At 48.3% G+C, this 15,981-nt stretch overlaps 1 protein-coding gene across 1 annotated transcript in view; it reads right to left on the bottom strand.

Annotated features, from left to right (window-relative positions):
* IQGAP3 (IQ motif containing GTPase activating protein 3) overlaps positions 1-15,981 on the bottom strand; it is a 39,173-nt gene that overhangs the window by 20,347 nt on the left and 2,845 nt on the right. Inside the window, exons 3-15 of the mRNA XM_029229074.1 lie at positions 11,247-11,403; positions 10,526-10,603; positions 9,146-9,222; positions 8,331-8,398; positions 8,128-8,241; positions 7,707-7,885; positions 7,184-7,262; positions 6,444-6,607; positions 5,831-5,918; positions 4,057-4,220; positions 2,391-2,548; positions 550-671; positions 284-447 (exon numbers count right to left, since the gene is read on the bottom strand). Coding sequence (XP_029084907.1) covers positions 284-447; positions 550-671; positions 2,391-2,548; positions 4,057-4,220; positions 5,831-5,918; positions 6,444-6,607; positions 7,184-7,262; positions 7,707-7,885; positions 8,128-8,241; positions 8,331-8,398; positions 9,146-9,222; positions 10,526-10,603; positions 11,247-11,403 — 1,612 coding nt within the window. The remainder of the gene's footprint in view (positions 1-283; positions 448-549; positions 672-2,390; positions 2,549-4,056; positions 4,221-5,830; positions 5,919-6,443; positions 6,608-7,183; positions 7,263-7,706; positions 7,886-8,127; positions 8,242-8,330; positions 8,399-9,145; positions 9,223-10,525; positions 10,604-11,246; positions 11,404-15,981) is intronic.

Here is a 15,981-nt window from a genome sequence, read left to right as displayed (position 1 = left end):
GTCACATGGTCACTGAGTGTCAGAGCAGGGAATCCAGTCTGGGTTTTCTGGCTCCCAGACCTGTGCTCTTCCCACACACAAGGCCCCCACCATTTGCTCTGTGCTGGCGACTAGAACTCTGCCCTTCTTCCCCATGGCCAGATCAGAACCCCCGCTGCCTCGCATTCCCAGAAGGGACAGTGTCCATCAGACTGGCTTTCCCAGGGTGCATACTGGGCGCAGCTCTACCCATAGGGGATATTCTTCCTGCTCTGGTGACCAACCCAGCCAGCCCAAGCCTCACCTGGGCCTTCTGCTTTTTGGCCGCCACGAGGAGGAGATGGTACCGCGGGGCGACAGGAAGGCTGACATCGTCCAGGCCAGCCGCAGGAAGCAGAAGGGAGGAGAGGGTCTTTTCAGGGTTGTTCTGTTCCAGAGCCTCATTGATGAGGCTGACCGCAAGGATCTCTGGGAAAGAGAGATATAGGTGGGCAGAGGGCCCAGGCTTATGGCTAAGGGATGGGGCTGTCCGCATTGGGCCATCTTCCCCCAGTCCTGGACTCCACTCACGATTGGTCTCTTCCTGGACCTGGGCGTTGACCTGACTCACAGTGGCCTGAAGATCATTCCAGCTCAGGAAGGCCCCATCCATTCCATGCACCTGTTGCAGCTTCACCAGAGTATCAAAGTACCTGGTAGCCAGGTGAGTGAGAATGAGGGGGGTAGTATGTGCACCATTAGCCAGAGGTCAGGAGAAACTTCTGGACTACTTTCCTCACTTGACCTCCAGGACGTCACATTCTCCTGGTTCTCGTCTCGCCTTACAGCTTGTCCTTCTAAGTCTCCTCTGTGGTTCCTCCCTCACTTCTAAATGTCGGAGCACCCCAAGACTCAGTCTTCAGGCCTCTTCTCTCTCCGTGCTCACACCCTAAGTGATCTCACCTAATCTCATGGCTTGAAACACCACATTCTAATGACTCCAAAAAGTACACCAAAAGCCCATTCATAAATGCCAGCTGCCTGCTCGGCATCTCCACGTGAACGCCAAAATTCACCGCAAGCCCAGCAGCAAACATCTAAACTCCCGATCCCCCCCATTCAACCTGCGTTTCCCACAGTCTTTCCCATCTTGGTAATTGTTTACTCCAACTTCTCAGGCCAAAAATCTTGGGAGTCATACCCGTCTCCAGTCTCTCTCACACCCCATATCCACCACATAACCAAATCCTGTCAGTTCAGCTATCAGAATATACCCAAAATCTGGCTCCTTTTCACCACCTCCACTGCTACCACCCTAGACCAAGCCTCCATCAACTCTCGCCCAGGTTACTCCAACAGACATTTAACAGGTTTCCCTGCTTCTTCCCTTCTAACCCGGTAGTCGATTCTCGGCACAGCAGCCAGAGTGATCCTGTTAAAAGTAGGTCAGATCATCTCCCTCCTCACTTAAACCCCCCCACTGTGGCTTCCTTCCTCACTCAGAGTAAAAGCCAGAGGCCTACATGGTCCAGCCTCTGCAACTTCTTCTCCCATTATTTTCCCTCCTTCCCTCCACTCCGCCTCATGGCTTCCTGGTGTTCTTTGAACACATCAAAGACACTTCTTTTTCAGGGTCTGTGCCCCAGATAGCTCATGGCCATCACTTATGCCTTTTAGGTCTCACTCCAAATGACCCCCCTACCAAAGAAGGCTTCCATAACCATTCTATGTAGCAGAGACAAACTGCCCTTACCATGTTCCCACCCTTTATCTGCTTTGCCCTGTATTTTTAATCACCATAGCTCTTCTAATCATTTGACATATTTGTTTTTTGTCTGTCTCCCTGTACTAGCACATAAGTTAGAGAGCAGGGAACTGTGTTTTGTTCACTGTTGTTTCCCAGCACCTAGAACAGTACCTGGCAGGACTTACCTGGTGGAGCAGTGGTTAAGACTCCGAGCTCCCAATGCAGGGGGACTGGGTTCAATCCCTGGTCAGGGAACTAGATCCCATATGCATGCTGCAACTAAGAGCTTGCATGCCACAACTAAGGAGCCTGCTGGCCGCAACTAAGGAGCATATGTGCCGCAACTAAGGAGCCTGCGAGCCACAACTAAGACCCGGTGCAACTAGATAAATAAATAATTAATTAAAAAAAAAAAAGTATCTGGCACATGAGTGGGTACTCAAACCTTTGTGATAAAAGATTAAATAAATGGAGGAAAGGGGAATGACTGTGAACCCACCAACTCCCAGGAGAAACACAGGCCAGGGAACTGCAAATAGACTCAGAGGGTTGGCCTGTGCCGGAGAACAGGGCATCATGCAGAAGGCTAGTCTCCGAGCACAAGAACTTGGACTCTTGACTACATTCCCTCCATCACCCACCCATCCCCTCTCTCAACATGCAGCTAAACCTTAACCTTTCTCACCGTTGAGCATTCTCTCCTTCCACCTCGGCCAGCCCTGTGGCGGGGTTCACCAGACTGCTCCAGAAGCTGCTGGCATCCCTGGCCTCCAGAGCTCGGTTGATCAGGACCACGGCTGAGAGCATCTCCACGGCCACGAAGAGCTCCTCCTGGCCAAGCTCCTACAACAGAGGGAGGGCTGATTCCCTAGTGGGCTGGTGAAGGGCCTCGGGGATCTGCCTGCCATCCTGCCCCCAAGACTCTCCCACATCCCAGAGTCTCTGTCTCAAAACACCTATGGCCTAATCCATTCACTAATAATTAATCATACTTAATACTTGAGAGTGCTTACTATGTGCTCAATGTATAAGTACTTTGTGCACATTATCAGTTAATTTTCATAACAAGCCAAAGAGGTAATAGATAAGTATCCCTATTTCACAGATGAACCCATAGTCAAGTAATATAAGTTAAAGCTAACTGCCGGATACCAGAGCCCACATTCAACCAGTGAGTTCTACCTGCTCCTTTCTGGTCCCTACCACACACCAAGAACTGCACTAGGCCCTGGGCACACTGAGAACAAGACAAAGTGGGCTCCTCAGTGCTGTGCTACACACCCAAGGGCCCCTTCCCTGCCCAGTCTTCTCATCCTTCTCAAATATCTGCTCGTGCTGTTCCCTGTCTGGAGCACCCTTCCTGTCCTCTACAAATAGAATGCTGCAAACAATAATAATAATGATCATGATGATGGCAGCTAAAAATTTCACGCCACGCTCACTTCTAAGCACATATGTTAACTCATTTAATCCTTACAACAATCCTATGAAATTAATATATTATTGTTCCCATCTTATATATGAATTGAGGGGCAGAGGAGGCAAATAGTTTGCCCAAGGTCACGTAGCTAGGAAGCAGTAGAGCTGAAATTTAACTCAAGCATTCTGGCTCTAAAGTCCACATTAGTTGCTATGCTTTACTTCTTAGGACTTATTTTATGCTTCCTTGTACTATAGTCTCATACATTGAGACCATGAGCTTCCTGAGTGTCGTGCCTGGAGTCGATGCTCTATAAATGCCTGCTATGGTTAGGATTCTTTATTGAGTCTCCTCTCTTCCAAGAAGGCTTCCCAGACTTAGCCTGAGCTCTGCCCCTTCCATTTCCCTAGTGTGAAGTCATCTCCCATTTACATCATCTACTCCTCCCTGTGTCTCTGCCTGGGCCCTCGGGTGTGTTCTAACTCCTCCAACAGGCTGGGAAGTCCCTACAGGAGGGCCCTATCACCTCACCGTCAGAGAAGCTGTATGGACAGGGGGAGGTGGGACAGCAGAGTGGTTAAAAACATAGGCTTCAAGTATATTCAGCTTTGCATGCACTCCCAGCACTGCCAGCCACAGCTGTTTTGGGCAAGTTACTTAACTTCTGTATCTGTTTCCTCATCTCTAAAATGGAAATAATAATACTTATCTCATAGGGTTCTTTTAGGATTAAATGAGTGTTTAAAGCAGTGTTTTCTCAAAGGTATTTGCTATTATAATACACTCAGGATGGCAAGGATGGTAGCCCACCTCCCACCCCTAATCTCCTGCCAGAATCTAAGGGTGCCCTCATGGGTGCTCTGGACTGACTGCTCTGATCCCTCCAGCTCCTTGGGAACCCAAGAGCTGGATCCTCATTTCTAGGGCTTACCCCCTGCTGCTGCCGCTGGAGCACTGCCAGCTCCTGCTGGTACACAGCTGATGCAAAGGGGTACACTGGAGGCAGCTGGGCTTCTGGGCACATCAGCTCCTTCACGGTGTCAGCTGCCACTCCCCTCCGGATGGCTTTGTTGATCCTCTGCACAGCCTGGAGCACTGCAGGGGAGGAGGGAGAGGCTGTACAGGCTGGGCATCCAGTGCCATTTCCACTCTCCTGGCTAACTAGGTTCTGCTGGCGATCTCTGAGGGGAAATGGCTTTGAACCTCTGCTAGGTTCAAAATGCGTTTCTAAATGTTCAGGAGGGAAAGGGGTTGGGTCGCTTTAAGAAGAGGCTCCGGAAGAAGCAATTTGTCAGGCCTAGAAGTTGAGTAGCTCAGCAGGTGGCTGTCATAGCAGAGGTGAATTCTTAGGGTGGTGAGCATAAGATTGACAGGAGGCTATGTAGCACAACTAAGATGAAGTTAGTCAAGGGGCTCCAGGGACCAAATCTTGATGACAGCGCAGAAGAATAGGGAACTAGCTCCAAGGTGGAGCCATTTGGGCTGCAAAGGGCGAGAGTAAGCTAAAAAGGGGCCCTGGTGTATCTACGTAGTTTTAGTTTTCAAATGCTGGGGCTTATAAAATGCCAAGCAGATATGGGCATTGACATCAAGGAGCACAAAATCCACTGGGGAAAAATAAGGATACAAAATTACCTACATTGCATTGCTGCCACCGCTATGTGAGAGGTACTTCCCCTCCCTGCAAATCCACTGGCAGCGTGGGGGAGGAGGGATTCTAGGGGGAGAGAGTAGGAAGATTTCACAGAGGAGGAGGCATTTGAGGCAGCTCTGCAGGATATTTTCATCTGCTTTCCACTGGTGAAAACGTGGGAGAACTGTAATCCAGAGGACCAGAGGCCTGGCAGTGGGCAAAGCTGTGGGCAGTCAAGGAAGAACAGGTCATCTGACTCAACTGGGCTGGTGGGATGTGAAGAGAAGGGTTGGGGGAGACATTTGGAAGGTCTCACCTACCATGCTGAGGAGATGGGACTAAAGTCTAGGAGAAATATGGAAGAAGCCACGACGGTCTGAAGATGTTCAACAAAGAAGCTAAGATCAGATCTGTGCTTGAGCGATTATTCTGGCAACAGCAAGGAACTGAGCGATAAGCAGGCAGTTAGCCAGGAGCGGCCTGGGGGCTCCATGAGGTAGGCACAGAGAGCCCTGCCAGACAAAGGTGAAGGGTGACTGAGCAAGTCCAGTCGGAGGCAAGCATTCGTGCCAGGTGTGGTTGTCCACAGGCTGCTGCGTGGCGCCTCGGCACTCTATTTCTCTTCACGCCTGCTATCCAGATTGATCCCCTTGGAGGGAGACAATCGCTAACCCACATTCTTTTAATAAAGAATTATATTTGTATATCATGTTTTCAAGGGAAACTGAGCTGGATCATGAGTTTCTCTCTCATCTGGGCCATCACTATATTTCAGAAGCCAAAGGAACTCAACCAAGTTGAAACGGTCAAAACACAGGGGAGGTGCCTAGAAGGAAACTGCCTGTCCTAGAAGTCCAGCCTGGTGCCGTACTGACTGTTATTATCTCCAGGGCCTTGATGAACTTACCTGTAGCATCCCCCCAGGCGGCCAGGAATAGGGCACACTAGGTGGGGAGCTGGAAAATCGGGCAGCAGTTTACCTTGCTCTACACAGAAGCTGGCAAAGGAGTTACATGCTCTCCCAAGAGCCAGTGATACACCCAGACCAGGTCTCAGTCTGGAGATGACTTACTGGCTTGTTCCTGATCACCCTTTATGTTGGCTGCAGCCACACCAGCTTGGACCTCCTCCTTTTCCAGAAGCTCCACCAGGCCCAGCTCCTGGAAGAGGGAAGAGATGCAGTAGAAGAGAGTCCTCCTGGGACCATGAACATACTTCAGGGGCTGCCAGCATGAGCCCCAGGTCCACCCAGTCACCCACCCTCAACCCCACCTCTCCCCTTTAGGCAGAATAGCCTGGCCCACCCATCCCTCAGAACTCATCTCTAACCTCTGGCTCTTTCTTACCCAGCAAGCATCTGAAATAACAACACGGGCAACACAAATATAGTGTCAGGGAGAAAGTCAACAGCATTGAAAATAAGATTGCTAACTTGAGGCCTCAATTCAGCAATGGGGGAGCATATCACTGCTTACTGGACTGCCCCTGGGTCCCCCCCTCCCCGGTCAGTATGAGAGATTCTCAGAAGGCAGAAGCTGATCAGCATGGTCCGTTAGGCTTTGGGGTGATTTAACCATTTAAACATGTAGTCAGTACTTACTGAATACAAAGAATTGACAGTGGTGAGGCCCTCCCCCATCCTATAGTCAGATAGAGGAGGTAGCAGGTCATAGACAGAGCCTGACCTGTGCTTTCTGCTCTCTATCTGAGCTCAGCTGTTCCAGGTACCAGTCTGCAAAGTCTCTCTTCACTCCTTGCAGGGCCAGGACAGGGTCTTGAAGGGCCTCAAGCAAGGCCTCAGGGCTCTGTCTTTCCAGGGCATCATCAACAACTTCTAGAGCCCCATGGACTGAAAAGACCAAGACTCCATAATGGATAGTGTGAGAAAGCCCACCCCTTAACATCCCCAGGTCAGCCCTCTTCCTGCCTGCCCAGGGTTACCCTCACCCCTGCCCCCTGGGCTCCTAGGGCCCAGCCCAAATTCTTCAGCTTGATCTTCACAGCCTTCCCATCTCACTACCCCATACCCTGAGGATATCCTGACCTAAAAAGGTAGAGGCACGCTCCATCCTGGGCTTTCAAGCAGCCTCTCCTGCCCTGATCTCCTACCCCCATCCATTCTCCAAACTCTCTTCTTGAAGGACCCCAGACCAACTGCCCCCGGGACCAAGAGCTGAAAAGCCTGTCCCTCTGCCTCTGTCCACTCTATGGATGTCCATTCAAACAGAAGCCCCCTTGACAGCGACCACTTCTCCAGACGTTAACAGACGTAAAATAGAGCACACACAGCCTTGACTTTGATCTTCCCTTGAAATAAGTGTTGGCCCAAGTGAGGTCATGGGTCTTCTGGCCTGAGAGAAGCCAACCCCATAACTCCCTAGGCGGGGGCTTCCCCTTCAAACCCCTCCTGGCCTTTCTCTCTTACCATTGACATGGTTGATGTTGCCCTGGATTTCAGCCTGAGTTAGGTAGCAGTCATAGATGTCCTGGCTTTCTCCATCATTCTGCAAAAACTACATTGAGAGGGGAACCTGGGAAAACCAATTCAATCTTTCTTACCCCTCCCTCCCTGTCTATAACTATTTCTTCTTCTGGGGGTCTTCCCAAGGCCAAAGGTCAGTTTGGTTGGAAGGAATCTGGGGAAATCGTGGGATCTAACCCCCTGGCACTGACACAGTTAAGTTGAACTACCCTTTGGAATCTCCAGTCTAATCTCATCCAGTTCTACATTCCAGTCTCTCAGCCCTGCCCCAGAACATTTTCCCCTATCTTCTCTTTTGAATTCCCATTATTCTCCTGAGTTCCTCTCCTGTTTCTCAAAAATAACTGACAAGTTAGTTTCTCTAGGCAACTTTGGATTCCGGAGACAGGACAAATAGGAGTCCTGGTTTCACTCGAGATTTTCCAGGCCACCAGCTTTTCGGCCCCTGCCATCCAAGGCTCCTTACGCGGTTCCTGGCATTGGCAGCCTTCTCCATCTTGGCCTGGGCCAGCAGCTCCTGGTAGATGGCTGCCAGAGGCTCTCGAAGATTCCCCAGCAGAGCACTGGGATTCTGCAAGGCAGCCAGGGTGTCCTTGACCACTCCTTGCTCCACTGCCTCATTGATGGCAAGAACAGCTGCATGGACTAGGAGGGGACATAAAGACAAGGTCAGGATGCCAGAGCAAACCCCAGTCCAGCTACAGCGTAACCAGCTGCAGACCCCACTCTGACATCATCCCCTTTTTCCATCCACAGGGGCCAGGCAAGCCAGGTAGGCTGTTGGCCCTGCCTATGATGAGAAGTATCCAGGATTTATGCAGGGGCTATAAGGTTCAGAGTCCTCCCATACTCACTGAGCTACCCCAGCAGGGGAGCCTGGTCTCTACCTGCAGCCTCATCCACCGAGAGTTCATTGGCCAGGATGCCCCCGATCTTGCTGAAGGCAGGCAGCTGGAGGCCATATTTAGCTAGTTCAGAGGCCATGTTGCTGAGTTCCTCAGCTGCAATGATAGCACAGATGCCCTTCATCAGGCCCAGAACCCCCAAGACCTGCCCAGACTGTGGTGGTTGGGGAAGGAGCTGGGCTTACCTGTGAATTTCACTTTCCCATATAGATCATGTATCTGAGGGGCCAATCCCAGCCGGAAGAGGAAGAGACTAGGAAAGAATAGAAGGCATTGGGGCCTATTCATTTTCACATGCTGACTGTAATAGGTTTGCAGGAGATACTACGGGGACTTGGAGATGAAGACCATACAGCACCTGCCCACAAGGCATCCCCCATTCACAGAGAGAGATGTTATTGTAAGTCAGCACAAGGCAATGCCATAGCAGAAAAATAAGATGCTGTAGGAGCTCTGGGGGGATTGCGAAGGCTTCACAGAGAAGGACACATTTCAGTGGAAGGTCACTGGATGGAGATGGAGGATGGAAAGGGCATAGCAAGCAGAGACCCGCTAAGCTAAGGCACAGAGTCCTCAAAGGATGTGGGAAATGAAGTCAGGTAGAGATGACATGATGGACATAGGAACTGGTCAATTACTTTCTATGCTTTAGCCAACTGGTTGCTGATGGCTGGCTGCGAGTAGGACTAAGTAGCCTTCTCCATTCACGCTGACGGCATGTGACACTCCAGACGTATCCTAATCTGACCTCCTTGCACCCCGGGCACAAGCTGAACACTCTTCCCCGCCTGCTCTTTCCCTTCATCCACACAGATCACACATAAATGTGCCCTCCAGCATGCACATAAGTCTAAACAAAGCTATGTAGATCAAAAATGTCCCTCTGAGAAGTGTTCCCTGTGGTCTATCTTCCATCCTCCCTGCTGCAGTGTTTGTTGCTGTTGACTGTTGGTTGCATCCACCTAGAGGAACCTGGATGACAAAAGTCTCGGTCTCTCACCTGAGTGCATGGATGCAGTAGACCACCCGGGGCATGTTCTTCTTGTCATAAATGTCCGTGGTCTCTGGCAAGAAGGTCTAGAGGGGAAACCAGCCAATTACTGCCATTGAAGACTTTGAAGCAGCACCAGATATGGAGAGAGGGGCTGAGGAATGGGTTTCTTCTCTGACCTGGGGCTTCTGGGTCAATCTCCCCAACTCTTTACAGTCAGCACTGCATCCACACACTCAGTGTAAAAGAAAGGCACTGGGGACACATACTAAGCCAAGACCCAGCCACGGACACACAGCCCCAGATTAACCAAACACCAGACAAGGCTATCAAGGCTATAGGACGCAGGCCACATGCTCCAGGAGAAACAGGCCCCCTTTTCATCCTACAGACACAGCCAGCCTGTGCCCCTCACCTTGGACTCTTGCCAGAAAGGTGGCATGCTGGGAGCTGGCCATGACTCCACAAGGGGCCTAATGAAACACACACTGCCAAGGACTGCAAAGGGTCAGGGCATGCCACCCCTGTCTTCAAGCCAAAGGTCTCTGATCAGTGGGGGCCCCTCTAAGAACTGAGTAACCCCAGGCATGATTTCTCATGCCACCTGGCGACTGTAATGAGGTTTAACCTCAATACCTCTTGGTTACCTTAGATACATAAGAAAAGACCAAATCTAGAGACTTAAAAGTGTTCTAGCCTCACTGAGAACACATGGCCTCTATTGATCTGCCTCTCACCAAAGCATCTGTCTTAGCTGTTATTTCCTTGTCTTATAATTGCCTTCTACAGTGAAGAAAAACACTACAGAATCTTATGCCTTAATTTGTATAGTTCTTTATAATTCACAAAAGGAATTCACACAGATCATGTGATCTTCCTGACAACCTTATAAGGAAGACAGGGGAGGGATTACTATCCCCACTTTACAGATGAGAAACAAACTGAGAGTCAAAGAGTGAGAGGACATGCAGCATGTGTCCAGTTGGGGTCCTGGCCTAGGCTTCCAAGTCTAACGCCTTGGGATGTGGTTTGTCCTTGCTTCACACTATGAAATTCTGGTGGAAAGATGGCTGGCCAACATGAGGCCCACCTCCTGCGTTACATAGGGGCCTCACTGACTAATGGGAACAATGGCAACAATGCATCCTGGGCCAGGTTGCCTTCACCTCCCTTCACTTCCCTTACCCACAAGGAAGTGAAGACAGAGACCAAGTAACATGGTTCAAAGACATACAGCCTCAGGGAACTTAAACTCGTAGATTAAGTTCATTTAGAAGACACATGGAGATGAGCACTAAAGAGTGCCAGGGAGATAAAGCACGTGTGTGGTGGAGGTGTGAGTACTGGTGAAGAGCAAAGATGAACCCCAATCCTGAGACCCAATGTTACCGAAGGCAGACCGATGTGGGCTACTGCAGACAGCCAAAAGTTGATGTTGTCTGTGTGACGGAAATGCAAGCCAGTTGCCTAAAAGGGAAGGAAAGAGAAGAGAATCTATTTCCACAGTTCTCAGGGTTCCCTCTGGGTAGAGCCCAGACCACAGCTTGAAGATTCAAGGGGTGGGGGCAGAGGACCCTGTGCTATGGATTTCCCATCCCCCCAGGACAGAGACACAAAAACAGAGAGAAACCACCAGGGATGGATGACCCAGTGGGTCATTTGGGAAGGATGGCACAGGGATGGGATTAGCAAGCTAGTAAGGCTTCCTGGAAAAGGGGAGTCCGGAGCTGGGATGGGAAGGAGAGGCGGGTTGGGTTGACTAGAGCACAGGGAAGGGGCAGCATGTCCTGGAAGTAACTTCAAGGTGGCAAAGCTCACAAGCCTCTGAGTGTAGACTGTGGGTAGAAAAGTCTGCTTGGAAGTTCTCACATCAGAGGCATCTCAAAGCCCACCTAGCAAATGCCCCTTGCTGCTAAGCATAGTACACACCGCCTAGCTGCAAGACACCAACTGAAACCCGTTGTTCCAGTGCAATGATTACTAGCACCCATTTTATCCTCAATAGTACCCAGGTTTGGACAACAAATTATATGGTCACCCCACTCTCACAACTTTGAGAACAGATAGTTTGAGAGGAAGAAGGTAGAAAGTAGAGACCTCTGCTCCCCACCTGGTACCGTAGCTGCTCCACGTCATAGATCTTCTTCAAGGGAACCACAGAGGGTGCAAAACAGTGGCCCAGCTTGGCCAGCAGCACTCCGTTCCGGAGGCTCTCCTCCAGCTCCACCGGGGAAGGAAGCTCCTCCTTCAGGCAGGCCTCCATCCAGCTGAGAGCATGAGAGAAGCTTCTCACCCCCTCTGGCAAGCCACAGCACTTCATTCCAACCACAAGACCTTCCCTCCCTCCCTCTCTCCCCCTAGGCAGCCTCTCACTCTCTCCTGCCTCCTGTTCCTGCCCTACTCCCAACTCCCCTCTCTGCCCATTGCCTGGCTGTTCCCACCTTCTCCCAAGCTGCCGCAAACACCTGGATTGGCCTATCCTCAGCCCCCACCCACCCTATACATCCTCCCTGAGATACTGAAGCTGCCCATCTTCAGTGAGGCTTAAACAGGCTCTTACCTGTTACATGATATAACCTCTCACTCAGTCTGGTTATGCATTTGACTGTTGAACCAAATTGTACCTGCTCACTTCTCTTATTCTGCAAGTTCTGAGAACCCAGGTATACAAAAGTCATGTCTACACGGCACATAACCCAGCTTTGATGGTGATGAGGGGAGTAGGGAAGCCCCAGGGTTGAAGCGAGGGGAGCAGCACAAAGGGACAGAAAGGTCACAGCCCTTCGAATCAGAAGACCTGCTTTCTACGCCACCTCCCTCACTTCACCTCTCTGGGCCTCAGCTGTATAATCTGCAAAATGAAGATACCACCTGTACCTCCTGCTTCAGTGGGCAGCTGCCAGGATTAAATGACTTAATGAATGTGAAAACACTTTGAATATAAATGTAAAGTATTATTATGGCTGATGATTGTACGAGGGAGAGAATAAGGGCTTATCCGCATATTGGGGCCTATAGGAAAGATCTGTTTTCAAAGAGAGAGCCAGTCACACCTCCCTTCATGCCTTCCCTACCCCATCCTACCTACTTTCTTTGGAGAACATTAAAAATATGCTATTGATTAAAAGGAAAGAATTAAGCATTTATCCTGTCTTTAGAGCCAACATCCATTCACAGGAAACATGGGGTACAGAAGAACAAGTTGAGGGACACAGGAAGTGAATAGACAAAGCCAGAATGTAGGATGTTCTACAGGACAAATGACCCGGTTTCTTCAACAAGTCAATGACATAAAGAACTGTTTATGTCAGTTCCAGATGAAAGAAGACTTGGTAGTACATAACAACCAAATGTAAAATGTGAACTCTTTCAGATCCTTAACTGAATAAGCCAACTGTAAAAATAGATGATTTTTTCAGACAATCAGGAAAATTTGAAGATGGCCTGGGTGTTGATCCAAGGATTAATGAATAACTTAGGTGGGTATTATAATGGTATTGTGGTTATGTAACCAAGTGTCCATATATAGAGATATGTATTAAAGTATGTAAGGGGATAAAAGGACGTGATGTTGTCTTTGTTCACAGATGGCATGACTGTCTTTGTAGAAAATCTGAAAGCATGATACGAGAAAATTTGTGGCGTTAGTAAGTGATTATAGCAAGGTTGCAAAAGACAAGGTTAATATATAAAAGTCAATTGTGGGACTTCCCTGGTGGTGCAGTGGTTAAGACTCTGTGCTCCCAATGCAGGGGGCCTGGGTTTGATCCCTGGTCAGGGAACTAGATCCCACATGCATGCCACAACTAAGGAGCCCGCGAGCCACAACTACAAAGCCCACCAGCCACAACTAAGGAGCCCGCCAGCCACGACTAAGGAGCACATGTGCTACAACTAAGAAGACAGCAAGCTGCAGCTAGGAAGCCTGCAAGCTGCAACTAAGGAGCCCACCTGCTGCAACTAAGACCTGGTGCCACCAAATAAATAAATAAAATAAATATAAAAATAATAAAATAAAATATTATATAGCAGAAACTAACATACCATTGTAAAGCAATTATACTCCAATAAAGATGTTTAATAAATAAATAAACAAATAAAATAAAAGTCAACTGCTTTCCAATTCACCAGCAACAAACAAGTGGAATTTGAATTAAAAACACAATACCATTTACATTAGCACTCCCCAAAATGAAATACTTAGGTATAAATCTAACAAAGTATGTACAAGATCTACATGAGGAAAGCTACAAAACTCTGATGAATGAAATCAAAGAACTAAATAAATGGAGAGATAGTCCATACTCATGGATAGGAAGACTCAATATTGTCAAGATGTTAGTTCTTCCCAACCTGAGCTATAGATTCAATGCAGTCCTAATCAAAACCCCAGCAAGTTGTTTTGTGGATCTCCACACACTGATTCTAAAGTTTACATGGGGGCTTCCCTGGTGGCGCAGTGGTTGGGAATCTGCCTGCCAATGCAGAAGACACAGATTCGGGCTCTAGTCCGGGAGGATCCCACATGCCGCGGAGCAGCTAGGCCTGTGCGCCACAGCTGCTGAGCCTGCGCTCTGGAGTCCGCGATCCACAACTACTGAAGACCTTGCACCTGGAGCCTGTGCTCTGCAACGGGGGAGGCCACCGCAATGAGAAGCCTGCGCACCACGGTGAAGAGTGGCTCCCGCTCGCGGCAACTAGAGAGAGCCTGCGCAGAGCAACGAAAACCCAACTCAGCCAAAAATAAATTTAAAAAAATAATAATAAAAATAAAGTTTACATGGAGGCACACCCAGCTAACTCAGTCGGTGGAGCATGAGACTCTTAAAATTTACATGGAGAGACAAAATACCCAGAATAGCCAACATGATATTGAAGGAGAAGAGCAAAGCTGGTACACTAACACTACCTGACTTAGCCACAGTAATCAAGACAGTGTGGTACTGGTGAAAGAATAGGCAAATAGATCAGTGGAACAGAACAGAGACCCATATAAATATAGTCAATTGATCTTTGACAAAGGAGCAAAGGCAGTACAATGGAGCAAAGATAGTCTCCTCAACAAATGGTGCTGGAATAACTAGACATCCACATGCAAAAAATGAACCTAGACCTAGACCTTACACCCTTCATAAAAATCAACTCAAAATGGAGCATCAACTTTCAAGTAAAACACAAAACTGTAAAACTCCTAGAAGGCAACGGGGAAACCAAGATGACCTTGGGTATGGCAATGACTTTTTAGCTACAACACCAAAGGCACATTCCTTGAAAGAAATAATTAATAAGCTAGATTTCACTAAAATTAAAACTTCTGCTCTACAAAAGGCAATGTCAAGAAAATAATAAGACAAGCCTCAGACTGGGCGAAAATATTTGCAAAAGACACATCTGAGGGAATTCCCTGGTGGTCCAGTGGTTAGGACTCGGCACTTTCACTGCCAGGGACCAGGTTCAATCCCTGGTCAGAGAACTAAGATCCCGCAAGCCACATGGCATGGCCAAAAATAAATAAATAAAATAAAATAAAATAATTATTTAAAAAAAGACACATCTGGGCTTCCCTGGTGGCGCAGTGGTCGAGAGTCCGCCTGCCGACGCAGGGGACACGGGTTCGTGCCCTGGTCCGGGAAGATCCCACATGCCGCGGAGCGGCTGGGCCCGTGAGCCATGGCCGCTGAGCCTGCGCGTCCAGAGCCTGTGCTCCGCAACGGGAGAGGCCACAAGAGTGAGAGGCCCGAGTACTGCAAAAAAAAAAAAAAGACACATCTGATAAAAGATTGTTACCCAAGATCTCCAAAGAACTCTTAAAACTCAACAGTAAGAAAACAAACAGTCTGATTAAAAAACGGGACAAACACCTTAACAGACACCTCACCAAAGAAAGATATACAAAGAAGATATACAGACGGCAAATAAGCATCTGAAAAGATGCTTCACATCATATGTCATCAGGGAAATGTGAATTAAAACAATGGTGAGATACCAATGTACACCTATTAGAATTGTCAAAATCTGGAACACCGATAACACCAAATGCTGCTGAGGATGTGGAGCAACAGGAATTCTCATTCGTTGCTGGTGGGAATACAAAATTGTACAGCCACTTTGGAAAGCCGTTTGGTGGTTTCTTACAAAACTAAACATACTCTTACCATATGATCCAGCAGTTGTGCTCTTTGGTATTTAGCCAAAGGAGTCGAAAACGTACATCTACATAAAAACCTGCACAAGGATGTTTATAGCAGCTCTATTCATAACTGCCCAAACTTGGAAGCAACCAAGATGATCCTCAATAGGTGAATGGATTAATAAACTGTGGTACATCTAGACAATGGAATATTATTGAGCACTAGTAAAAAGTGAGCTAGGAAGCAATGAAAAGACATGGAGAAAATTTAAATGCATATTACTAAGTAAAAGAAGCCCATCTGAAAAGCCTACATATTGTATTATTCCAGGTATGTGAAATTCTGGAAAAGGCAAAACTATGGAGACAGTAAAAAGATGAGTGGTTGCCAGGAGTTGGGGGTGGGGGTGGGGGTGCGGCAGAGGGAATGAATAAATGAAACAGAGACTTTTTAGGGTAGTCAAACTACCCTATGATACTATAATGATGGATGGCTATGTCATTATACATTTGTCCAAACTCATAGACTACAGTATACAACATGAAGAGTGAACTCTAAGGCAAACTATGGATTTTGGAGGATTATGTGTCCAAGTAGGTTCACCAATTGTAACAAACATACCACTCTTGTGGGAGCTGTTAATAATGGCGGAGGCTATGTATGTTTGTGGGGAGGAAGCATGCGGAAAATCCCTGTATCTTTCTCTTAATTTTG

This window comes from Monodon monoceros, unplaced genomic scaffold (assembly GCF_005190385.1).
Source record: "Monodon monoceros isolate NGI ecotype Baffin Bay Population unplaced genomic scaffold, NGI_Narwhal_1 Super_Scaffold_18, whole genome shotgun sequence".
NCBI classification, from domain to species: domain Eukaryota; kingdom Metazoa; phylum Chordata; class Mammalia; order Artiodactyla; family Monodontidae; genus Monodon; species Monodon monoceros.
The sequence above is the reverse complement of the archived record's forward strand: the minus strand, read 5'-3'. Positions and strand labels throughout refer to the sequence as shown.